The sequence below is a fragment of the Sycon ciliatum genome, chromosome 1, assembly GCF_964019385.1.
Source record: "Sycon ciliatum chromosome 1, ocSycCili1.1, whole genome shotgun sequence".
NCBI lineage: Eukaryota > Metazoa > Porifera > Calcarea > Leucosolenida > Sycettidae > Sycon > Sycon ciliatum.
This window is the reverse complement of record NC_088643.1, coordinates 40,130,814-40,157,893: the sequence shown is the minus strand read 5'-3', so window position 1 is coordinate 40,157,893 and position 27,080 is coordinate 40,130,814. Positions and strand designations below refer to the sequence as shown.

The following is a 27,080-nucleotide window of genomic DNA, read 5'->3' as shown; positions in this document are numbered from 1 at the left end:
AAAATATGGTACAATCGTGTAGTCATGCTTGCTTGTGTGCCCGCACTGGGCAGGTACGGAACGCATTGATAGGTGCCCAGTCACTCTGTGTTCATGCCTGCACACTGATACACATGCCATGTTTACCCAGTCACTCTGTGTTCATGCCTGCACACTGATACACATGCCCCCGTGTTTACAGATTCCAGTCAGCAAACAAAGGTACCTACTACCTAGTCAAGCTGCGTGCTATAGTGTTCACCTGGCACCATGTGCTTGCTGTCTGGCTTTCTAGAACAGGTGCAGCCCAGTCATGGTGTGTACTTGCCTAACAGTTATGCGGCTGCACTGTCTCCACTGTGGGCTGCCGGTGTCAAGATCCAAGTCTTTCCACATGCACAGCAAGACATGTCTACTCACTCAAGGCAGTGCTGTTCCTCTGCAGTGTTAGTGTCCACCACCAGCTTGGTACCAGTATAAGATCTAGGGCAGGAATGGTTCATCCATTCGGTGCTTTTATAAAAGTGTTATTATCACTTAGAAAAGTGAAAGGCTACAGGTGCAAGCTTTCAGGAATCCGTCTGTTATGTTCACCCCTGGGCCCCGTCACACGGCACGTTGGCACTAGCCAATGTACTCAGGCGACATTGTTCTGTTTGGCGACCGGGGGTTAGAGAATCGGGCTTCTGTGTCGTTTTCTTGGTTGGTTTGTAACTGCTGGATATCATGTTCTTGGTTGGTTTGTAAGCTGTAAGATATCATGGATCACACTTATACTTCAAGTATGCAAGTTTTGTTCACCAACGACTATTACACACACACACACACACACACACACACACACACACACACACACACACACACACACACACACACACACACACACACACACACACACACACACACACACACACACAAACACACGCACGCACACACACAAACACACGCACGCACACACGCATGCACGCAAGCACGCACGTACACACACACACACACACACGCACACACTGCACACAGCCCAACAGTAGATATACTGCAGCAAATAAACGCGCAAAGTAGCATGAACGCACAAAGCAGCATGAACGCGCAAAGCAGCATGAACGCGCAAAGCAGCATGAACGAAATCGTAGTGCTGTGCTGGCCAGGAATACGCTAGGGACTAACACAGCCGAAGCATAAAATAATGATGTCACTTGTTGCTGTCGTGGCAGGATTAGGGCATTGGTCTTTATAGGCTAGTTTCCACTGTACTCACACATCTGACAGAATTGTTACTCTGGCACTCTTCCTGAGCGACTTCTTGCGCCGTTTGTCTCTCACGTGTATCTCTTTGGCCTCGTCCGGTTACCTTGTCAGTGTTCTCTTCTTCATCGCTTGTGTCTCCATCGGGCTGGTCTTCATCGCTCGTGTCTCCACTAGGCTCTTCTTCATCGCTCGTGTCCCCGGTGGGCTCATCAAACGTCTCCCTCCACATTTCTCCTTTCTCCCAGTACCGATGTACCTGGTGTGACACAATGGTACTGTTGGCGTGCAAGAACCGCTTGCCTACGCACTGGCGTCGCTTCAGCTGTTTCACCCTGGCCGCAATCTCCTCCACGGGGTGTTGGGTTGTTTTGCAGAACGTCGCAAAGCACTCGCAGTTCCAACTCTCCAGGTCGTAATCGCCGAACGACCGCTTACAGCGCTGCTTCTCGTCCACTGACTCATCAGGCAAGAAGAGCTTGGCTATGTCGGCAGCGCGCTCATTATTGTGACTGTCATGCGGAGATGACCCTTGCAGATAGTGCACTTCCTCACTGCTCTCACCATAGGCATACACATACACTTCGTCCGTATGATTTTTGGTTTTGAGCACAAACTTGGATATGTCGTCTTCTTTCTGCGTTGCGGGGAACAAGGTGTTGGTGAGTTTTTTCCCGCTGCTCATCAAGAGTCCTCTGAATATCCTGTGCGACGGTGGAAAAGATCAAGACATACAGGCAGCGTGAGTTTGTTTGCGTGTCCGTAACTTGATGTGCACTGAAGGAGTCATAACATCTAGGTAGATGACACCAGACCACAGCAACAGGCTGGGAACATCTACTTGGTCTGTGGTCTATGCAGCCGGGTGCGATCGCGGCCGTGACTGCAGCACAAGAGCAACTGGAACGAGCATTCATGCAGGACGGGAGCGAAACCCACGACACCGTGTCGCACTCCGCTCACCAGTGCCGTCTTCCGAAACGCTTACAACTCCCTCAGGATGCACATACAATCCTGGTACAGTCAGTAATCTTATTGCATAGTGTGTACAGTACCTAGCTGAAAGACTTTAAGTGCATCTAACACCTATACAGCCGGGCGCGATCACCTACAGCACAAGGGCAACTGGAATGAGCATGCATGCGGGACGGGAGCGACGGGACGGGAGCCCTGTAGGCCACGCACAGATCTATACCGGGTCATTTTTCTTCTCCTCACCTTGACATCTTTCCTGTGGCCGGCCGAGTTGGCGTTGTCATAGCAACAGGCGAGGCTGTCTTCTCCGATGCTGCTTCGGCGGTGCTGTCAGGAGGTGGGGTATCAGTGCTGTCAGGAGGTGGGATGTCAGTAGAGCCAGGAGGTGGGATGTCAGTAGAGCCAGGATGTGGGATGTCAGTGCAGCATTTCCCCGTAGTACTGTCGTTTCTAGTGTGCCCAGTGTCCACAGTGCTGCTGGCCACGTTGCAGATTCTGCGGAAACGTAACATGGACAGGTGGTAGTAGAGGGAGGCTACTGTGACACATGACCATGCAGCTAACAGTTACGAATGCCGAAAATATCGCATTTGCGCGTCAGACTCGGCTGAAGGCCGAGTTTTCCGCATCCGTAGAAACACCACCACCTTCTACCACCACCCCCAGGGATCAAGGCAGGAACACCACCACCCCCAGGGATCAAGGCAGGAACACCACCACCCCCAGGGATCAAGGCAGGAACACCACCACCCCCAGGGATCAAGGCAGGAACACCACCACCCCCAGGGACCAAGGTAGGAACACCACCACCCCCAGGGATCAAGGCAGGAACACCACCACCCCCAGGGATCAAGGCAGGAACACCACCACCCCCAGGGATCAAGGCAGGAACACCACCACCCCCAGGGATCAAGGCAGGAACACCACCACCCCCAGGGATCAAGGCAGGAACACCACCACCCCCAGGGACCAAGGTAGGAACACCACCACCCCCAGGGATCAAGGCAGGAACACCACCACCCCCAGGGACCAAGGTAGGAACACCACCACCCCCAGGGATCAAGGCACGAGTAGGAACACCACCACCCCCAGGGATCAAGGCAGAAACACCACCACCCCCAGGGACCAAGGTAGAAACACCACCACCCCCAGGGATCAAGGTAGAAACACCACCACCCCCAGGGACCAAGGTAGAAACACCACCACCCCCAGGGATCAAGGCACGAGTAGGAACACCACCACCCCCAGGGACCAAGGTAGGAACACCACCACCCCCAGGGATCAAGGCAGAAACACCACCACCCCCAGGGATCAAGGTAGAAACACCACCACCCCCAGGGATCAAGGCAGAAACACCACCACCCCCAGGGATCAAGGTAGAAACACCACCACCCCCAGGGATCAAGGCACGAGTGCTAACAGCAAGTAAGTTAAATGTGCGTACTGCACATACGTTCCTTATCTGGACAGTAGCCTATTGCACATGCACTGACACTTCAAAGTCTCTAGGTTACTCATTGATTTCGTGTTGCAGTAGTGCTGCAGCCAGTAGGCATATGAACTTAGTAGCACTCGGCCATGCAATCTTCCTTTCCGGCCTGGTCGTAAATCTCCGGGCAGCTAGCTGTTTCAATGAGGATAATATTGATTACACGCATGCACGTGGGAGCACACACACAAACACATCCCCGTGTATGATTCCTACTGACATAAGCTCAAAAACATTTACTGCCACATGAACCATCATGGAGTCGTACTGTCTGACGACAGTATGATAATTATCAACCTCACACAAAGGGGCATACATTTGCACCACACTGTGATCATGTCGAGATGTTACCTTTGACTCCCATCTGGTATCTGTCTTGGTGTCCTAGGGCAGGCCTCCGGTTTGAAATCCTCCTTTTCCATTTCAACGCTCTTGGATTTTCGGAAAATATTTCTGAGCAATGATGGCAATGTACAGAAAAGCATGAGTTTAGTGCACTGTAGTAATCTCGTATGATGATGGATATGGAGATTTTTATGAGCAGCTTTCAGCTTGGGAGAATGAAGTTGAAGACACCACTGCAGCTGTACTTATGGTTAATAAATATGGTGGTAAAGACACACCTGGCAATATGGAAGTAAACACACGCTTTCAGCTTGAAACTAGTACTTGTAGCTCCCTTACTTGTTTCATTTTTTTGCTTCTTTTTCTTTCTGAAGCAGAAGGTGGGTCAGGTGGACAGATTCATTTCTTGTTTGCACCTGATGATGGCCAAGTGCCTTATGACTTTCTCTTTCTATGTCTTTATGCTACTAGGCTGTGGTAGGACCCGCTTGCTACGGGATGTGCAATTTAAAATACATGACAGATCTGATGATGGGAGGGGGGGGGGGGGTAGTCTTATTAAATTTTGTGGGCGTTACTAGTACAAGGGCTGCCTGGGCATAGCAAACATTATAAGGGGTCGTCGCAAAGTTTTTTTGTCGTCCCTGAAACAAAAATGATTCATTTGGGGGGGGGGGGTGCCAGCCAAAATTGCAAGTCGACCGACACTGTACATATGACATGTACATGAATGCGATTTTCGTCGTCCAGCATAGCAAGCTGTCTTCGTTTCAGAGGGAGGGGAGGGGGTCCGAGTACGAAATGAACGAGGTTCGTTTCAGGGACGACGAAAACTTTTGCGACGACCCTAACAAAATCACTTTGAAGTCGGTTCTAGTGCATCAAGTCTGGAGTGGAGGGCTTTCTAACTTACTTGATGACAAGTCTCTTACGACCTTTGCGGCCGAAGCCGATCACTTTGAAATCCTTGAATGTCTTGAGATCCTTGCCAATGCATGAAACAATGCCTTTGCACATGCGAGAAAGAGAGAGAGAGAGAGAGACAGAGACAGAGACAGAGACAGAGACAGAGAGGCCAGGGGGAGAGAGAGAGAGAGAGAGAGAGAGAGAGAGAGAGAGAGAGAGAGAGAGAGAGAGAGAGAGAGAGAGAGAGAGAGAGAGAGAGAGAGGGGGGGGGGGGGCAGAGGCATCATGACACTACTGTGACTCTCTCAGTAATGAAGCCCTGGACACAGCTTTTGGAGACAAAGAAAACTAACTGCTATGTTATGAGCAACTGTCCACCACTGTAACTAGCATACGATCAGAGAGCGAGACAACTAGGTACCGCATTGACGGAGTACTGAGACATTCAACGACATGATACCTAGCTCATCCAACACATCTCCAGTGCATAAACCAACAGCCTTCCAACTTGCAAGGTTCATGGTTAGGAAAAGACCAAAGCGGGGAGGGGGGGGGGGGATGGGGTGGACCAAGAAGGAAGGGAGGGGGCTTTGGTTTGGTATACTGCACATGTGGATTGTATTGCTGATTGTGAATGCTGGGTGCTTGCTAGTTGCTGTCACGGCCCATCTCCACAATACTCAGTTCTGACCTAGCAGCGTATCATATTTCGAATGCAAACACAAAGAAGAAAGAATCCCTCATTTTCTGTGAAGAGCGTTCCATTTCAAGGGCAAACATTAGGGGGACTAGAAGAGATCTCTTTCTTGCTGCAACTGAGTAGTTTGATTGGTGGTTGTATTTCCAACTCCAAAAAGTTGTTTTTTTAACAGTCAAAAGTAACACCCCCAGACCGTGCAGCCTGGACCACTCCCCCCCAACACACACACCACACACACATACTCACACATGACCCAGTTGCACAAGTCTCACCATGGTGACAGAACGATCTTCTACAGAGCCTCTTCTTGACGTAGATGTGATCGCCAAGCTTCAAATTCTTGATCTTCTTTCTTATTGGTGCCATCTGCACACAGCCCGGCAGTGATTTCAAACATCACAGTTCAAACAATTGTACTACATGTACCTGTACTACATCATTATTCAATCAGACTGAAGAACATCAGATCTACACGTACCTTCAGGCTCCTCGAAAACAACATATTATTGAAATATTTCCAAATGTTTCCACTAGTACTTTCATTGCCTTCTCATCAGGTGGATACAGGCAGAAAAGAAACTAACGAGTGTGAACACTGATATACATGTACAATGTAAAGGTGATACAATCAGCAGTAAGAGCAATGCGTCTACCATGGTCTACCAGGCGCCATGTCGCTACCATGTACAGACTGTGCTGGCCAAAGAAATCCAACCTCATGAATAAAATAGCGCCGGGCGCTACGCAGCCCTAGCACTACACATACTGGTCTGTGCACTCGAACGCGACACTACTTTATTCATGAGGTTGGATTTGCTTTGGACAGCACCGCACTTGTGAGAAGGCAGCCGCGAAGAAGCTCAGTGCGGTGGAAAGGTCGGAAATTGGGAGCTGATGAAAATTCTCAGTGGTCAGACTTGTCTACCCTCCCCAGGGAGAAGCGATACAAATTTGGCACAGAAAGGCAGCAATCAACTGTTACGGTGGATGAAGACGATCCGCGGAAATCAGCATAGCAGGACTATCGCCGATGACAGCTTGGACCTGACCATCTCATCACCAGCACAGAAGCAATTACATGATCCCTGTGGCTATATGTCATCACGTGTTAATGTACACATTTACATGGTATATTCAGGGGCGTATGAGGGGCTTGGGAAATGGTACGACTAAAGGATGGAGCGGGCTGTGAAGGTGCGGGTCCGGGGGTCCTCCCCCGTGAAAATTTTGTGAAAAAAGACACGAAATCCTGTGTTCTGGGTACTTTTGGCACATTTTTTACTACTTTCTATTTTTTAATCATGGAATTTTATGGTTCACGTGCAGAAAACTAAGCTGTCTTGAACCAAGTGTACCTAATAGCTGTGTTGAGTCGAGTATGAGTCAAACTCAAACAAAAGTCAAAGATCTGACGGGTCCCGATTTTTTATTACGGTTTTGCACGTTTCAGACGAACCTCACTTTGGAAAAGTGGTACGGCCATGGTCGTACCAGTTGTAGCGGGTGCTACACGCCCCTGATTAGTGATATTAGTGATCATACTGGTTAGTTTCGGTCTGTGTCCACCTTACGAGAGGGCAATGAAAATATCAATGGGAAAATGTTGGAAATGTTGCTTGTGAAGATCCTGAAGGTGGCTGTGTCACTGGTGCATGCTACTATTGCACTGGTGTATTAGAAGAACTACAGTGTAGTAACTAGTATTAAAGTAGTTCATGATTGTATTCTTGATAATGACTGTATACGTCATGCACTGTTCACTGTCCGGGTATAAACTATGGATTCCAAGAAGTCCCATTATTCAATTGCGAACGAATACCATCGGTCCCTTGGTCAGTTGGTGTTCGACCTAAATAGGTTTCACTGTAGATCTACCTGGAAGGTCAGAACCGGTGGATTGTTTGCGAGTATGAGTAGTCTACGAGTGTGTCTTTGTTGGGCGGGGAGGGGGATCCTGGGGAGGGGTGTACCAGGTCGCGCTATTTCTAGTAAGCACTGAGTACAGTGCATGTTTGGAGGGTGTGTGGACGAATCTCTGGCGGACTCCATCACCAGATCACGGTGACGGATAAGGGTAGGGGATATCGGTACATGGGCAGTGACGGGCGGTGAGATTCGCCACACATTCAACCACAGACAATACACCGGTAGAAAATGGAAGCAATGCCATTATGCCATACCTTGCCTTCCTTCCGTTTGGTCTTCCACTGCTCTACGTACACGGTCTGCAAATAACGGTCTTAGCACCGTGGTCGAAGGGCTAGACAAGACTTGAAGCAGCGAGCTTCTGCGTTCATCATCACCTGTAACGAGTAATGGCTTGTGCAACTACATCTACCGTGATCGTTTCCAAGTTCAAGTTCAAAGTTCTTCCACCACCTACGAGACAAAAAGGCGAAGAGAAGCTATAATATTATGTCACTTGTACCAGTTTTATTGATATGCAATACGAAGGTAGCTGTTGGGAAAGTGCTCCTTTTACTTCTCCATTTCACCCGTGATCGCGTCCTATAAAGTGGATCAACCGGGACACTAAGGAAGAAATTTCCCCGGGAATCCAGTTACTTGGTGGCAGGAGTTTGACTTTGAGGCTGATATGCCGAGAGCTTTTCTAGACCTAGAGGTGTATCATCGGTGAGTGTTTACTTTTCGTAGTGAGTCGAGTGAGCAGCAGACTCAACACGCAACTACTTACTTACTTCGCAAGTCATTCATGGTCATAGCCTAGCGCTATCCGTGACATTTGATAGGGTAGATATTGACGTAGAGCATGCACTGCCGGCCGTTGGACTGGTAGACCTACCATGTCTACAAAGACTACTCTAGTCTGACAAGACATGACATCTGATCCAAGATCCGACATCCAGGTCATGCAGTGCAGGGCCTGGGGTTGGATGGGGGAAAAATCACCGGTATACCGGTACTGCAGTATCGGTAGCAAGGAGTCTTGAACTAACTTTGAAGGAGACGAGGTGCTCAGCCTACACTACTGTCACTAGCCTACAGACTAGACTCAGTACAAAGATTTGTTGTAGGCCATGCCATAGCCTACAGGCTACACGTCGTCTTTACCACGCTGCAGGCCTGGCTAGCAGGGCAGCCGGCCGTAGATATGGTACTTGGTAGACCATGCCCATAGCACACCACCGGTAGTCGTGAAAGCCATACTGCCATACTGGCATACATCATGTAGATCTACGATACGATCATCATGATTTCAGGCGCGTGCTCGGCGATGGGCACGGGGGGCACGTGCACCCCCCAAAAAATTTTCAAACTGGGTAATTGCAATTGTAATGTATGCAAATATGCTCTAAAATTCAAGAAAGGTTGCAAACAAATTGCAGAAAATTGCCGGGGGGGCTCCCCTCGGCTCCCGTGCACCCCCCTAGTTGGGGGGGCCGAGCACGCCCCTGGATTTGTAGGTTTTTTTTTACAATGATCACACAGCTCACAGCTACAGGCAAAGACAAAAAACAGTGAATCCCAGAGGTATTTCGGTGACATGATCTCGACCTGGGCAGTGTATCCTGCGGAACGGGTAAGAAACAAGGAAATCCAAGTATCAGGCATCAATTTTACCCAACATCTCGATATTTTGCTCCGATTTTGCCGGCAATTTCCGCTCTTTCAATTCTTCGATATTTTGCCGAAAGAATTGCCGGCAGGATCTGTCTGGGCTTTTTGCCCTCAGCTGACCTGAGGTCTCGACGTCATGGGTAAAACGCACCAAAAAAGAAAGAAGAAGAAAAATGAAAGGAGTGACAGGTACATGATACGAAATGCTAGGAGGAGAGACAGTACATTAGAAGGAGGGGAAGGTCCGAAGGATAAGACAGACAGTGCTAGGAGGAGAAGGAGAGAAAAGAAGAACAGACGTGAATAATATGTGGAGCGGAATTTAGAAGTCATGGGGTGAGACTGAGGCAGATAATTATGATGCTGATACTCAGAGATGGTCATGTGCCCACGACCAGTCGTTGGTCTTCAAAGAGCGGTTGGCTGCAACTTTGAAGTGTTGCAAGTTCTTGTTGCAGAATGGACCAGAGGCAGAGAAGACTCCGGCGGGCAGCTGGTTCCAGACGGGGACAACTGCGTGAGGGTAGGCACGACACAGGTTGTTTCGGGAACGGACTGGAAGTTCATTTGCCAGATGGTGTGCGTGAGCATTACATCTCTGGAACGTACTACGGTGGAGTGGACTGTTTGGTGTTAGGGCTGCTGGGGTGGCAACATCCTCTGTAGAAGGGGATATGCATCCGGACAATGCATCTTGTACAGGAGGCAAAGTGCTGCAACCATCCGACGAAGAGCAAGACTCGGCAGCCAACACATTGGGGCGATGGCGCGGATGGCCCGGGCTTGCACACGGTCGAGTCTTGCAAGATGGGATGGGCCGCTCCCATCCAGACAATGGGGCAGTACTCCATCACTGGGCGCATTGTAGGCTTGGATGCGACCGGGCACGTCTAGGAGGTGGAAAGCGTTACACAAAGCGCCAAGTCGCTGTGTTGCCCGGAGGGCTACGGTACGAAGGTGGCGCCGGAAGGTAATCTGACCATCGAAACTGATGCCCAGAATTTTGAGCTCCTCTTGTTCCGTCACGCTAGATCCTTTGAAGTCAATTGGTGACATGTCCCATGGCATTGGGTGCGGTGGAAGCTGACAGTCAGTGCCTGGGATTTGGCTGGTTCAAATTTTATCTTCCATTCTTGACCCCAGCGGGAGATGTTGTTGACTGCTAGCTGGAGGGCTTGGGTGGTATCTTCCTGGGTAGCGGGGGTGATGTTGGTGTACAGCGTAGTGTCGTCTGCGAACGAGGCTAGGTCAGCACCGGCTGGTACGTGGTCCTCGCAGTCGTTCACGTACATGAGGAAGAGAGTCGGACCCAGAATACTACCCTGGCCTGGGGGACTCCAGCCTGAATTCGGAGCCTTGAGGATGTCTGGCCACAAATGATCACTTGATTCTTGAAGGTAGCGTTCACATGAGGTAGCTGCTGAGCCACTGTACAGTGTACTGGTGCAGTTGGCCACGTAGGCCATACGTGTATACGTTGGACTTGTGTAGCACACCGGGATGTGATACGCGATCAAACGCACCGGCTATGTCAATGGCGAGTATGCGTGCTGCGCCTTTCCCTGGTAGATCTACACTGACTACACACTACACTGTAGTCTGTAGTCTGCAGATCTGTAGCATGTAGTCTAAATACGATTACGAGGCAAGCAGGTACTGCACTCCCGAAGCCGATGGTCCAGTGCAAAGCATCCTCCTGGTTTCCTTTTAATCTCGAACGTGTGGTGTCACAAAGTTTCTCGACCGCACCAGTTATGTTTTCATCGCCCATTTCTAGTTTATGATACCACACGTTCGAGATGCTTTCGAGATATCAGAAACCAGGAGGGTGCTTTGCGCCACTGGGCTGTCGGCCTCGGCCCGGGAGTGCGGTACCGGTACTGCCAAGCTCAGTACAAAGTCATGTAATTGTTCTGATGTAGTAAGGTGCGAGGAGAGTTGTGTTCCAGCCCGGTGTTCCAGCCCGGTGAGTGTGTCTGGTTTTTGGTACCTGCCATCCCTGTGGCCGGGGACATCCGCCAAGTTTTCAAAACTTTGGACTGGCCCCTACATGTATGTCGTGAAAGAATATCTCTCGGATCCCGTTATCTAATGAGCCATCATATGAGAAAACACACATTTGTCGCAAAACTGTACAGTGCAGAAAAATGCACTTGAAAGTACTTGTCCAGGCAAGAAGGTAGCAATGCCTGTTCATTCTGGGGAAGTAAAATAAAATAAACCAACCAACCAAAGTAACGCGAGTTTACCCACTGGTGCGTCTGGACAACCAAGCTACAAACCGTAGTATTACTATCATACTAGTACCAAGAGTACATAAAAAAAAGTACTCTTGCTAGTACTATTAGTTGCGCTCACCTTCCCCTCCTATAATTATTATCGTGACTAAGAATCTTCAAAGTAGCCAATTGGAAGGCTGTTGGAGTGCGCACCCAAGACGTGCTGATAGCCAGTCAGTAGACTACTGTCCAGTGTCGGTCAGTTTTGTCCACGGTTATCGCATGAGCTGATTGTCGATGACTCCATGAGTCCGTCATCTCTCCCTCTCTTCCTTCGTTTAACCTCCCATGTAAAAATGACACATGTGGCCACCCATCTGTTCACCAATAGTCCATCCTTTCTATTTCTGTAAAATAGAAGAAGAAAACACATGGAAACGAGTTATGAAGCAACTATCCAACAAGATAATAAGCGGTCAGTACGTGCGATAACAGGGCACAAAACCGACAGGCTAGTACTGAGACAAACTGACAGGCTAGTACTGAGACATTCTGCGACCTGAGACCTACATGTACTCCAGCACATCTCCATGCAGTGCGCACGTGCGTAAACCAACAGCCTTCCAACTTGGAAGCCCAAGGTTCAAGTCAAGGTTGGGTAGGACCAAAGAGGGGGAAAGGTGAGCGCAGCGGAAATGTGCACCAGCTAAGTCCCACGGCAATAGGCCGCTGAATGTCTCAGTAGCCTGACATGTACAATGTAGATATTGGCGTCCGGTTTTGTACAATTCGTTTTCGCAAAGCTTCCCCTTCCTTTATCTCCGATATTGCTGAACCATCCAAGTAATAGTTGGGTGGTGTATTGCTTTGCTGCTTCGAATTGTAGTTAGACAACATTGTCATGCTTCACTGGTCTCGTCATCTTCCTGTAACAGTCGGCATTCTTTGTTGCCGTGGGCACATTTCCGCTGCGCTCACCTTCCCCCGTGGGCACATTTCCGCTGCGCTCACCTTCCCCCCCCCCCCTCTTTTGGTCCTACCCAACCTTGAACCCTCCAAGTTAGTTGAAAGGCTGTTGGTTTGCGCACTGGAGATGCGTTGAAGCTCTTAGGTCGCTGAATGTCTCAGTAGCCTGTCAGTTTTGTGCCCTGTTATCGCACGTACTGACCGCTTATTATCTTGTTACATTGGTGGATAGTTGCTTCATAACTCGTTTCCATGTGTTTTCTTCTTCTATTTTACATACTCGCTCATTATCTGAGGTCTATTTTGCACACCTAATGAGCCGTCCAAACACAACAATACGGCGAAACGTAGATCTACGTCGTGTGAAACTATGTACACTGTACTTGTTATTGTACACAAAAGGCACGACGGAGGTTTGTTATTATTGTTAATAGATTGACAGCATGAAACAAGGGTGGAGGACACTGTGTTCGGAAACAGTGACCTTACTACAACCTTCCGCGGTTGGCAGAGCCCCGTTCTCTGCGGACCATTTGAACCATATGGATGTTGAACCCCGCGTCGGGACATCACCAACCCCGTCTACAGAGAGCACCTTCTCGCGACAGTGTCATGGTGGTGGCAGTAACTGTTGACAGCTGACGAGCTGAGAGAAGAACGCCATGGGCAGAAGTTGGAAGAAAAGAAGATAAGAAATAAAGTTCAGGTTCAAGTACAAATAGCTACATGTCTACCATGACGACATCCAGGAGCGATCAAAGAATACACGACGGACGTAGGGAGAAGTCTTAAAACTCCCCTAGCATAATGAGGGTCAGAACCGGGTTCAACACCCATATGGTTCAAATCAGGGAGTCGTCAAATACCTTTGACGACTCCCTGGTTCAAATGGTCCGCAGGGACCGGGGCTCTGCCAACCGCGGAAGGTTGTAGTGGGGTCACTGTTTCCGAACACAGTGTCCTCCACCTTGTTTCATGCTGTCAATCTAACAATATGTGTGAACTATAACAAGGTTTATCTAATACTAGTTTTGAACTAGTGTTGGGTTATATCATAGGTTTTATTTTTATTATTATATATTTGAGGATTTCCCAAAGACGTAGTCTAAATTGAAGGGAGTTCCATTATAATGGGAGGCTGTAGCAGTGTAGGGTTGAGATAGCAGACAGTGGAGGGCTAATGATTCGTAATGAACAGCCAAGCAAGAGAACTACAATTATGCTGAATGTTCCAGAATGGTCCTTTACTCAATAATACCTATAGCCTCGGGGTATGCCTTGAAATACGAAATATACCGAAACAGAAACACAAAAATTAATAAGAATAAGCGCAACGCTCAAAGAAGGAGGACAGAGGCATGTCAGTGAGGAGTGGCATTGTGTTTGGTGTCAGAGAAGTGCGTGCAAATGTGACTGTGAAACAGGGACTGCGAGGCTGTGGCTCTCAGGTCTGCGGGCAAGGCATTCCAGACAGTAGCGGTGCGGAAGAGAAATGACCTCCCGGCGTGTTTCCCAACCCGTGGCAGAGTGAATGCGAGTTGGCGGCGGCGACTACGCGTGGGGCAGTATCCCGCTGCTTCAAAAAGTTCTGGTTGGGTGGTGACCAAATGGAAGAATTCCATAAGGCAGGCGATCTTCCTGCGCCAGGATAGACTTGGCCACCCCAGCTGTTTAAGCAATGATGACTTGGGCTCGTCTGATGGGCAAGGGTATCTCTCAAGCCACATGACTGTGCGAGCTACTCTGGCTTGCAGCCGTTCAAGGGTGAGCCGCTGTGCAGCAGAGAGGGAGGACTCCCATACTGGGGCGGCGTATTCTGCTGTGGGACGGACATACGTAAGGTACAGCTTCCTGACGATGTCTCCTGTTAAACGGTCAGCCATATGGCACAGAAGAACGCATCGCTGTCTTAACTTGCTTATTGTCTGTTCAATATGCTCCTGGAAGCTAAGTGTTTCACTCAACAACACTCCCAGGTGACGGTGACTGGTTGACGGCTGGATACCGCGGATGGTCTCTGCAGCTCCTTCCTCAGCGAATGAGATAACAACGGTTTTCGATGGGTTGAAGGTTCCGCCTACTCGGTCGGCCCAGGCAAATGTGTCCTGCAGGACAGTCTCCATTGGGCTGGTACCTTTGGTCCGTGCTTGGCCGACGGCGGTATCCTCCGCGAACAGGTAAACATCAGCGTGCTGGTTGCGTTTCGAGGCACTGGGTAGGCTGTTGATATGTACCAGGAAAAGCAATGGCCCGAGGTGGGAACCCTGGGGTACTCCAGACTTGACGGGACGTGGGGAGGACAGATGGTGTTGGACGCGGACGCTGAATGTACGCGTATCGAGGTAGTTCTTAAACCAACTCGTAGCCGGAGCATCGCAGATAGTCCCGAGTTGCTGGAGAAGCACGTCATGCGGCACTTTATCGAAGGCCTTCGCAAAATCGAGAAATGCAGCATCGTAAGGGATGCGTTTATCCATGGTCGAGGCGATCTTAGTAGTGAGCTGTATCAGCTGGTCAACTGTGGAGCGATCACGGACAAAGCCGAACTGTTCCGGGACAATGATGTTGTTGACCTCGAGATAGTGACCGAATTTGGTGGCGACAATCTTGTCTAGTGCTTTCGCAAGAGCTGGGAGTAACATGGCCAAACCACATCAACTTAAAGGGGAAGTTAAGGCAAAAATTAAAATTTCACCAGTTGTAGTCCTCGGGGTGCTGAGTCGAATGGTCTTGGTCCGAGAAAGCTGAGACGCTCCCTTCCTACTTGAATCCCAATCGAACTCGCGCACTTCCACCGAAACTGGGTGACTGCGCCCTACGAGATGGGGATTTGTATGCAAAATGTCACTAAAAGCGCCATTTCGTTCTTATAAAAGCACGGATGACCGCGATTGGCCCATATGTTGTAGTCTTTTGGACGCTGAGTCGACTGGTTTTGGTCCGAAAAGGCTGCGATGCAGCGTTCCGCCTTTATTCCCAATCGAACATGGTTGAACAAGCGGTCACGTGCTCCTGCGTACGCCAGTCACCTGGTCACCGTGCCTGCAGGGTACAACTTACTAGCCTGTTTGACCTTTTTTGGGTGCAGTCCTGTCACTCGAGTTGAACTCGAGTTGAACCTTGGTGTGAAAGTTGTCACCTGCTGGCGTGGTGACCAGGTGATTTGGGCACCCAGGAGCACGTGACCGCTTGTTCAACCATGTTCGATTGGGAATAAAGGAGGAACACTGCATCGCAGCCTTTTCGGACCAAAACCAGTCGACTCAGCGTCCAAAAGAGTACAACATATGGGCCAATCGCGGTCATCCGTGCTTTTATAAGAACGAAATGGCGCTTTTAGTGACATTTTGCATACAAATCCCCATCTCGTAGGGTGCAGTCACCCAGTTTCGGTGGAAGTGCGCGAGTTCGATTGGGATTCAAGTAGGAAGGGAGCGTCTCAGCTTCCTCGGACCAAGACCATTCGACTCAGCACCCCGAAGACTACAACTGGTGAAATTTTTGCCTTAACTTCCCCTTTAATTATTTTCTTGACTTCGTTCGCTAGCCGCATCCTTGCTCCGATGATGTCATTGATTTCTTCCAGGATAGATTGGTTGGTGCGCCGGTCGTGGTATGTTACTCCTAAGAGACTACAATAACAAACCTTTTTTTTTTAGAGTTGGATTCAGAGACATCATTCACAATGCTCTCGCTGATAATGCCCCTACGATCACCTTGTGATTATGAGTTATACATACATGTACATACATACATTGTCGTCAACTCGCCCACTGTCATGCATGAGGAGCACAGTTACATGTACAATGTTACTATGAATATGTAGTATTGGCGTCCGGTTTTGTACAATTCGTTTTCGCAGGCGTCCCCCTTCCTTTATTACCGATATTGCTGACCCACCCAAGTTGGGTGGTGTCACTGGTGTGTTGCTTTGCTGCTTCGAATTTTAATGTTGCCGTGGGACTTAGCTGGTGCACATTTCCGCTGCGCTCACCTTCCCCCTCGGCCTCTTTGGTCCTACCCAACCTTGAACCTTCCAAGTTGGAAAGCTGTTGGTTTGCGCCGGACTGGATGTGTTGGAGCTATATGTACATTGTACATGTAGGCATTAGGTCGCTGAATGTCTCAGTAGCCTGTCAGTTTTGTACCCTGTTATCGCACGTACATCATGTACATGTACTGACGACCACTTACATGACTGTACATATTATTATCTTGTTACATTGGCTCATTATCTGAGTTCAATCTTCCAATTTCTGTGTAAGATTTTATCTGTGCTCGGTTTTCAACAGGTTTTTTTCCGCCGCTCTATCTGTAACATACCGGTATTCAGTTACCTTCGGTGACTTCTTTGAAGTTCTTTCTTTTTTCACTTGTTATTTTTTTTCTCCTCCCCTCGGCCTCCCCATTATGTTATGTCGCTCACATGTACATGTACATGTATAAAAGGAGGCGCCATCGCCTGTTTGTGTTGCGACTATAGAATTCAACAACAACATCCGCACCATGTCTCACTAGCTTTAATCAATGGCACACTATGCTGTACTTGCTTTAGTTGCCTGGGTACCGGGTATACAATGTCATGTATAGTATTGGTATAACTAATTACTTCAACTATAAGTCATTTAAAATTTTGTAACCCGGTGATGTACAGATCATGTGTCTGAGCCTTAGCTTTGCTACATGTATGTGCAGGGAACGTAGCGTTACAACAATGACCTACAACTATTACTTGGCTAGTACAAGTACAAGCCGGTACGGTTGTCTGTTCTTTTCTGCCTTTGTAAACCATCATGGTCTAAAAAAATTGTCTGTACTACTAGTACTACCATGACCACTGAAGTTGAGTACTAGAAAGGATGCTGGGTGGCACAACACGTCTGCAGACTGCATAGTGCAGATCACTGATCTACTGACTGTCATACATGTACTGTAGTGCATATGCGAGCGCTGGTGAACTCCACTCTGCACTGCTGCCTGTAGTGTAGGATACTGCACTGTTAGTACTAGTATTACTTACTTGTCTTCTGAAGTGAAGAGTGAAGTGTAGTTTTGCCTATTGAGTAATGTATTGATACGAGTCACGACATGTCGACAGTGTCAGGCGCTAGGCATACATGTAGTGTAGGTAACGGTTGGAGAATGGATCTCGAGCCGCATCTCCAGCTCTGTGCTGCATGGGATTTTTGCTGTCATGCAGTCATGCAGGCCGCCTCACTTGTTCATTGTCGAGAAGCTGTCACAGCACGTCAGAGAGGAATCCTGGAATGGAGGTGCGTAGCTACTTGCACTGCACTACACTCTACACTACAGCTAACCCAACTCCTATTCTGCCTTCACTAGCACTGACTTCACTACATTTTTGTAGCGCTTCTCTTGCATGCACACAATCATGCTAGCGCAGCACCAGCAGCCGGAGTCACGTTGATCCAGTTCGTAACGTTACATTTGGCCGTCACAGGGCAAGCCGATAGAATGATGGTGATGTTGTCACTGTACTGCCTACTGCCAGTACTGGTGTGCTAGCCTGCAAGTGCAACCTGAAGGCTTACGATAACAATGCCTGTACAATGTCTACCGTTAGTCACAGCTTGTCTGTGCTCGGAAGGCAATGCTGCTGTCACCTTACTTGCATCTGTGCACAGTAGCTCTCCAAAGGCAAAGACGTTACAAAATGACACACAATGTGTGCTTGCATCTCCTTGTTTGAAGCGAAACTAGCTCGACTCTCGTCCAGACTCTGACAGCTACGGGTTCAGTCAGAATCTGCGGAGCTACGGAGAGGGTCTAGCGTGTAGACAGCAGTGACTGCTCAGGGCTGACCCCATCTCATTGTGACAGCAGTAAAGTCTTGCAGGCCATGAACTGTTGCCAGCCTCAGTGCTCAATTTATCCGTAATGATTTTAGAGCAAGTGGATCATCACGATCAATAGGAGTTTAGAACGATATCAGGCTGCAATAGTGTGACTTGTTCAACCCCTTGCCAGCCTTTCGGCTAGATTATTTTGCAGTAGTGTCGGGGCAGAGACGGCGCGAGTGTCGATGGTTGAGATACATGTAGTATAGTACAGTGTATTGTAGATCTGTCCTTCCGGTCGCCGATGTCCACTGCTGCCTGCATTGCCTGTACTGAGCTGAGGCTGTAGTCCATGACCCTCTCAACTGCTTTTTCAGCTGTTCGAATTTCCAGTTGTGTAAGCAACTGTCCCGTGTCCATTCGTATCCTGCCTGGCCCCGTGGCGTGAGGTGCGTAGATAGATGTTTACTACTACTAGTACTCATTGTACTAGTTCCTCCCTTGCACAAAGACAACCAAAGCGCTGCCTGGTTTGGTCCTGCCTGACACCGCACCCACGCTAGATTGACTGCGTGCCGCTACTCAACATCGTTTCCGTAACTGCTGCTCGCCGTGCCTGTGCTGCTAATTTATCTGCTCCGGGCAGGACGCGGCTGAGAAGTCGGATTTGGTTCAAGTCGTCACTTGCGCTTTGCCCATCTGCTTCCAGACCCACTAAAAGACCGTGTGTTCTGGCGCTCGACCGGACTCAGCAACAACCGTACCGTGGATTTCGTAGCATTAGTCGTCCTGCATTTCGCGACTCGCTCCTGCTCTAGAATCTGTGGAAGTTTGTGCTTGACGGAGGTATTCACTCGCTCTACAACTGATGAGCTGAACAGCCGTTTATTAGATCAAGTCGGGCACTGGGCTAGTCCTACCACTACTACTAGTGACCACCTACAGTCTACACGTAGATCTACGTGTAGACGTGTGGCTGTGGCTGTAGCGGCGACTGTGAGTGCTGTGACCGGCTGCACGAGGAGGAGGAGCAGGGACGATGTTGCGACGATTGGCTCATTCATTGGCCAATAATGACCTGGATGCCTGTATTGGCGAGCAGAAAACCTTCAATGAGGCCAGCAAAAAACTTTTAGAAGCTGATATGAAAGGTGAGTACACGTACAGCCGTAGAAAGATTTAGGATGCACACAACCTGATCACGAACGCGTATGTCTGTGCATAAAGGTTATATTTGATGGCTAGTAAGAAGCGAGGAACCCGGGCGTGTGTGCATGTGCAAGTGAACCATCACAAACCGACAAATAAAGTCATCTACGTGTGCGCGATCGCGAAATATTTCTCGGATAATGACGAAAATGCTAGATAAGCGCAACAAAACTACACAGACAAGGTCCTACGCCAGTGAAACCTCACATGTGTGTGGTTTCAGGTTCCACGACTGGTGTGGCCATGGCTGGACCTTGGGGGGGGGGGGGGGGGGGGGAGGGCACACCGCACCCCGCATTCCACACACACATCCACCCGGCACGTGTGGTTTCAGATTCCATTACTGGTTTCGCCCCCACACACACGTCTGCCCGACACCGATGTGGCATGCGGAATCTCTGCTTTTGCAGTTGTCACCTTGGGGAGCAAAAATGTGGGCGGATTTCAATCTGCTCCGCTTTCAGAGAGCGCATTGCGGCGTGGATTGTCCCCTGCACGGCTACACTTTACGGGGCTATTGTTGCTGTCTTCTTCCGCTCAGCGTACTCGCATTTAGCTGGGTTCATGGAAACTTACTTTTTTTATTTCTGTTAGTCAACTAGCTGATGTTTTCCTTGTCAAGAGTCATATTTATATGATTGTGTTTCTAACATTCCTATTAGGCCACGAGTATCGATACAAGTGGTCACAGAGTGAAAAGAACCCGGTCTTCAAGGACGTGTTTGAGAGGGACCTGCAGATAGCACATATTCGCTTTGATGCCTTTCAGAAGTTCATAGCTAAGGTATGGTGTTGCAGCATTGACATATTCTCGGGAGCTACCAGCTAATATTCACTGTGAGTGGCCCAGCCGGCTCAGTCATAACATATGTTCCAGTTAAATCTTTACACTCATACTTCGGTTATCCGGACCCCGGAGTTATGGGCCCGTTGGTCTACCACGCACCGTTTGGGCGAGTTTCAGTGGAGATCTTACTACTCTTTTTGTCACTTTTTGTGGAAATAGTGACGTCATACCGTATTATCTCTATTATAAGCACAGTCTCCAATAATAGAACACCTTCAATCGGGGGTGGCATTCAAAAAATAAAGTGCTCAGTCTCCATTATAAGCACACTGTGTAAATTCATTATCTGTACCGGCGAAAAAACCCCTGAAATGTGTGTGTCTGACATGAATTTGGCCATGGCAACATGCCTCTGAAATGAGGTTGAAAAATAATGGAACAGTCTCCAATAAAGGAACCTCTCCATTAATAGCACGGGGCGGAGGTACATTGACAAAAATATAGGAACGTGCTTATAATAGAGATAATACGGTATGCCGTATCTATGGCCTTTCCCCATCAAAATGTATGTGATTCGGAGTTATGGACATTTCAAAGTTACGGGCAGTGCCCGGTCCCGGACCAACCGGGTAAACGAGGTATGAGTGTACCCAGAAACTGTATCAAGCAATTTAATAAAGTGATCATTAAAAATACACATGTTACAAAGGCCTAGTTTTGTGTTTGGACATCATGGAGATACTTGGAAGTAGGAACCTGGTCCGAATAGAAGCTCAGCCACCACATCATCGAGTCGGCTTGTACAAGACTATAAGTCTGCCTCTGCCGGACTTTTATACACAACTCAGCTAAGACAGTATGCTAGTGATGTTCATATTCTAGGCAATCAATATAACAGCCCACTTGATGGTGTAATTTTCACTGACCATCTCCCCATCCCTTCCATCATCTGTCAGCATTCTCCAGGATTCTCTACATGTACTGTAAACTGCCTAATATTAGCGACGGATTAATGTTCGCTATTTTTTTCTACTTTTTCCATCGCAATCTCGATGGTTTTAAGAAATCGTGAAAATTTGGTGACGCGAATATTGGGCGGTTTACAGTATCTATTTCCCTCCCCAGTCATGTTTGTTTTACTTCATATCATTGGCAGATGCGAGAGTCGAGACAGCATTTTAAAGCCATCGCCAAGGAGGAGCGGAAGATCGAGGAAGTTCGCAAGCACCATGCCAACATCTGCACTCGGCTGGCTCGGTTAAAGAAGCAGGTATGATAGAGACTGCCCGGCCTTGGAGATGGTTTCAGTGCTTGTGACCGTTTGCACGCTTTAGACCTCGTCTGGTTGGTAACGGTAGAGCTTTGTCTGGTATGCTCTTTGCTTCCCAGATGATAAGTTGCAAAATAGTCATCATACTTGTCTACTGTTCCTCTGCTGATGCAGCTACTGGTAATAGTTGCTCCAAGTTACTGATACCACTGTCATACTATACCACACATGTACTGCACTCATTGGAACTTGGTGATAACATCAGGAAGTATGGCTCATTGTACCGGCACCGGCGAGTCCTTCTAGCTGGTCTGGCCACCAACAGTTGCTGCGGCTGCTGCTTTTTATGAACGCTGACCAGTTAGCTTCATATTGCGCTTGTTTGTCTTTGGCACGGACAGGTCGACTCAGCTAGCAAGAAGAATGACATAAGCAAAATCGAGAATTTGCTTCCTGAGCTGCAGTCAGCACTTGCCATCAATGATCATGCCACGCTACAGCTGGAAGAAGAAGTGGAGCGTACTGAAATTTTCAAGGCAAGTCCAATCATAGGCTAGGGGAACACTCATTCTTCAAATGCTAGTACATGATAGATTCTGAAATTGGCGCAGACATTTTTACTGTCAACCAATGATTCATGTTGCCTTTTAGGTCTAGACCTATGAGTAGATGCAATATTGTTTGGCTATGGTACAGCTGCCACGGAGGCAAACATTAATTTCTTTCTTTCAACTGCTGATTGTAGTCATCATATAATTATTGCTGTGGAGTTGCTGTGATGCCACAGTTTCCACTCTCACTATTCTAGTAGTGCACTGAGCCGTCTTCGAATGCCTACGACGGTGGTGTTTCTGATCACCACGGCTAGCCGAGTTCAGTTCAAGTTAGCTTGAACTGTACAGGCTGAGCTGGCGAGGCCTCTTTTCAGGAACAGTTAGCAGGTGGCTGTGTGGCTGTGTGGCTGTGTGGCTGTGTGCAGCATTGACTGCCGTTTTAAAAGTAACTAAGACCTGGCCGCTAACTGTTACGTGTCTATCTTTATTCTGATGATTTGTCTTCTTTTCATGTGCAACAGGTAAGGTGTGTGAGGGATGCATTGCGACTTGAAGCTGAAGCTTATCAGCTGCTGGGCAGGTTTATGACTCATCTGAGTATGTCACAACAGTCGCTGGCAAGCCTCATACCTGATGATCCACCCAACATTGCAGGCTACGATTCCTACAAAGGTGAGATACTGAGCAGCTACATGTACTGTTTGCGAGCTGCATCCGGTACAGTCAACCTAGTGCAGCCGGCGCATGAGTAGTGTTAGGTCATGATGGTTAGTCGTCTACTGCAGTGCTGGTGTTGGTTTAGTTGCAGGCAGGCCCTAGGCTTGTGCTAATCTCATACTTAGAGCGCTCCTGTGGACCACGTGGGCCTCTCACGAGTCAGAGTAAATAAGCATCGCTGTCTTCTTTGGTAGAGGGGTTCAGTTCTAGGATGGCACGGCCAGGTGTATCAGTGCATGCCCCAGCATCATGCGCCGGGGAGCTGATTTCATGTGCCACTTTTGAACTAAATTTGATTTGGAGTAAGACCGTAGAAATCATGGTCACAGTAGTATTCAACTGTGGTATGTGTGCATGTTGCGGCCTGCAGGTATATTCAAACTTTGAGAGTACTGATTAAACTCTGTGTGTTCGCTGTAAGTTTTGGCGAGCCGAAGATGCCGAAAATTCATGTGTTGGGCTTGCCTTGCTTGCTTCGTGTGTAGATGGGCCTCAAATGTCCAGCAGTATAATGGACGATCTGTGCCACTCACTGTCCATTCAGCCACCGACAGCAGGTCGCCTGGGTTCATTCATCATAGTTGATGTGTCTGATGGTGATAGCACTACATCCAGTATAGTCAGCACTGCTACTGCTGCCGCGTCCAGTCCACCCGACTCACCTTATTCTAGATTTGTGATTCCCGCTCCAACTGCACGGCCACCCATCCTGCCGCCAAGACCTTCAAAGACCGAATACCTTGCTTTGAATGAACAGGCCAGTTTACCGGCTATGGCTGCTGCTGCGACTGCTACCTATGGAGGGTATTTAGATGATACTACAACTGATTATGTGGCATCTGAAGATGTGGAGGCAGAGAGGCGACGAGCCAAGCAGAATGTAGCAGCTATTGCACATGGCAAGCCGCCACTTGCACCAAAGCCAAAACTGGAGAAGCCGGAGCCCGGCCTGCATGGTGAGCCTTTCCCCGGCCAAGTCCCCCCTATTCTACACTATACGCTACCGCGCGGTGAGGCTGATGGTAGTTCTACTGCTGCTAGTCTTGCAGACTGGTCAGAAGATACCAGTACACGGCCACTCCGCGGTGGAAGTACCCAGCAACATCCTGCAGTGCAGCACTTTCCACCTACAACCAGTCCGGGGAAATTATCGCCTGTCAGCCGTCCACCAAAGACGGGGACAACACAACCCTCGACAGCGAAGGTCAATATCACTGCTTCTCCACCTACTTCATCTCCATCATCTGCTGCAGGAGCAACAGCAGCAGTGACAACGAGTCTAGAGCAATCAGCAGTTGATGATCAAGCACCAAACTCTGCGCCTGTCCCACTCACCAAAGGTTAGTTGGGATCTGTATCTTGTCGAGTTGGATGTTAAGTTAAAACCTCTCTGTGGTGAGTCTGATGTCCTCACCTCCAACCGCTTTAGCCTTAGGAGCTACACCTGCACTTTGATCCGTAAAATGGTGGTGGTGTTCCTACGGATGTAGAACATTCGGTCTGACTGAGTCTCATGTGATGTGTGAAAAAGTTACCGAGTCACTTGCTTAGTAGCAAGAGTACATAAACAAGAGGTTGCAACTCCGCAGCTGGTCTGGTTCACAACGGAATTTTGTTGTTGACGTCAGTGACGTCACCTTTTTTCAGAACCGTTGACGCTTGTTTAAGTTGTCGTACGAACTACAAAGTATGCGCAAAGCTTGTGCTGGACCTTCATCGCGAGTTTTGTGTTTTTGCCACTTTCAAAACGAAAATTTGACTTTTTCTCCCGCTCCTGTAGCTTTTTACCGTACTCGTGGTGCGAGTTTAATGAAACCCTGCTGAGTTCACGCAGTCACAGACTTGTAGTGCATGCATCCTTCGGTATTTCGGCTCTGCAGGGGATCCGAGCTCATGATTCTATCTTTCCGCTGTCGTCCATTTGGTTTTTGTTGGCGCTTTTATGCGGAGCCTGATATGCAGTGTTGCTTGTACCTGTTGGTGTGCTGTTTGAATGTTTGAATGATAACAGGAGCAGTACAGCAGAGTGAGGCGACTTCGACATATCAAGATCCTGTGGATGCATATCTGTGGCTATGGCCGAAAGGAAAGGGCGAGTTTACAACGTCAAACCCAAATGTGACGGGCTCAGCTGCACCAGTTGTTGATGCCAATGGCTACCAGAAGCCTTGGGAGTGTGTTAGCAAAGAGGAAGGACTCGCCCAAAAGCGCAAGTCTCAGTGCATGCCCCCGAATGCGGCAGGCTCGGCCGCAGCACTTGTTGATGCCAATGGCTACCAGAAGCCTAGGGAGTGTTTCAGCAAAGAGGAGGGCGACCAAAGACGCAAGTCTCAGTGCATGCCACGGCGTCGTTCCGTACACAGGTCATCCTCCCGCTCTCCACCTCAGGTGACAGGTGAGACGCGGCGTTCCCGTTCACTGGCAACAGATACCAGCTCCACGGCGCAAGAATCGCCATCTCCTCCCGATAGGCAGGCAAGCATATCGCCAGATAGTGCAACAAAGGATGTGTCTGCACTCCAGAGCACACTGCACCGTATGGACATATCTCTGGACCGAAGTGAAAAACTACAAGCGGCCATCTCCAGTCACTCGGACCAAGGAAGCGAGCTGACTGATGCCACGCCGCAGTACGTTAACATAGATCCTGATGCAGCCTCCGGGGATGAAATGGAATATGCTGTTGTACCCATCGCAGCGCACTTTCAGCACATGACAGCTTCACACGTCGACGGTGGTGCAGAAGAAGGAGCCAGCGACTGGTCGATTCGAGACGACACGGCAAGCAGCAGAGTCCCTGTCCCCATCCGCCATCGTCTCTCTGCATTATCTCATGGTGGTGCTAGTGGTACTCCTGGTAATGGCACTCCAGCAGCATCACCTGTTGTGTTGCGCAAACGCAGTCTACCACTACAAGTTGACGGTACACGGGCGGCTAGGGTACTTGAACAGGAAGTTCAAGTACCCGCAGTGCCATCAGCGCAGCAAGCGGTAAATTGAGCTGGTCCATCAGGAACAACAACACTACCGCAGCACATAGACTCAAGTTGAGCATATTAGACTCTGGCTTGTACCCGGCTTCCGAAGATGTGCATCACAGGTTTCAACAGCGGCCACAGTCATGTCCAAAGCCAATGCTTGTTTGTAAATATATTTGGTAGCTTATGACTAAAAAAAAAAGCAGCCAAATAAGCTAAGTTTATGAAACAAATCTATCATATTTATTCCACTACTCCACTATTCCTCCATGGACATAATATTGAATTACTTTTGTTACTCTTTGGTTTTAGGGAGACTTTTTTCATTAACGTTAAAGTGACGCTCCTTTTTCTTCTTTTTTTTGGACGTATTCTGAGGTTCCGAGGCTCTAAATTCATAATACATTTTCATGTATAAATTTTAGTTCTCTCTCTACCTACATATACGTTGTAGGTCTGTTTTTTGGTTATTTGAGCAGAAGCATGGCAGGGCGTGACTCTGCAAGTCTGACCATGCCCAATGCGCAAGTTATGACCAGTGAATACACCCATCACTGATGAGATTGAATGCAGCCGGATTGTTCATGCTTCTCCAGTGATGGATGATGATCGGCAATAAGGTACGTAATTGCATGGGGGCATGACTCCCGGCCCTATTGCAATATAAATACTATAATAATAATAATAATAATAATAATAATAATTCAACGGTATGGTTGGCTGAAGACTAGACAACCCACTGGATTGCCCTTAGGCCGTTGTTACACTACGGCACGCGGCTCGTGTCACGTTTGCCGTCTCACGGCAGAGCTCGCGGAAACGCTGACCTGCCCTCGAAAGCCCAAGTCTGGATTTGCTCACGGCACGACTCGCGTTTGGATCACGTGACCCGAAACCGTCAGAATCTGATCAAACGTGAGCTAGACAAGTAGACGCGAGTCGTAGTGTAATAACGGCCTTACTGTGCTTACAACTCCCTGGATCCTACTGTACCGCGACAACTCTTCACTGGATCCTCAGGGGCGGATCCAGGGGGGTGCGAAGGGTGCAAATGAACCCGTCAGGATTTTTCCAAAAAAAAAAAAAAAAAAAAAAGGCCAGGCCGGCCAGGCTCGCTGCGCGGATCCGCGCCCCGGATGTTCGCCCTCAAGCACCCACGGAAGATGAGGATGACCAACATTCTCCAGGATGCGGAGTGAGGAACCGAACAGCCGCCCTGAATTCTGACTAGAGTTGACATTGTGTATATAGCATGTACATAGCATAATCTGTGTCTGACTGAGAATCATACCGGTAGCAGTCGTAAAATTTAATTACTTGTAAATTTTGACATTCAATGTGTAACCAAGAGTAGATAAACAAGAGTG

At 48.7% G+C, this 27,080-nt stretch overlaps 2 protein-coding genes across 2 annotated transcripts; one reads left to right on the top strand and one right to left on the bottom strand.

Moving 5' to 3' along the window:
- Positions 1–1,010: 1,010 nt before the first annotated feature.
- LOC135825552 (uncharacterized) lies at positions 1,011–8,249 on the bottom strand. The gene is made up of 6 exons (XM_065338170.1): positions 7,817–8,249; positions 5,909–6,002; positions 4,944–5,037; positions 4,037–4,138; positions 2,440–2,691; positions 1,011–1,925 (listed from the first exon to the last, which is right to left on the bottom strand). The coding sequence occupies exons 2-6, from the start codon at positions 6,000–6,002 to the stop codon at positions 1,208–1,210; spliced, it is 1,260 nt and encodes a 419-aa protein (XP_065194242.1). The 5' UTR covers positions 7,817–8,249; the 3' UTR covers positions 1,011–1,207.
- A 9,895-nt stretch (positions 8,250–18,144) lies between these two features.
- Positions 18,145–26,303, top strand: LOC135825491 (mucin-2-like). Its single transcript, XM_065338151.1, has 7 exons — positions 18,145–19,349; positions 20,070–20,191; positions 21,351–21,464; positions 21,866–22,000; positions 22,540–22,690; positions 23,221–24,075; positions 24,747–26,303. Exons 1-7 carry the CDS (start codon positions 19,238–19,240, stop codon positions 25,733–25,735), a joined length of 2,478 nt encoding a protein of 825 aa, XP_065194223.1. The 5' UTR covers positions 18,145–19,237; the 3' UTR covers positions 25,736–26,303.
- The last annotated feature ends 777 nt before the right edge of the window (positions 26,304–27,080 follow it).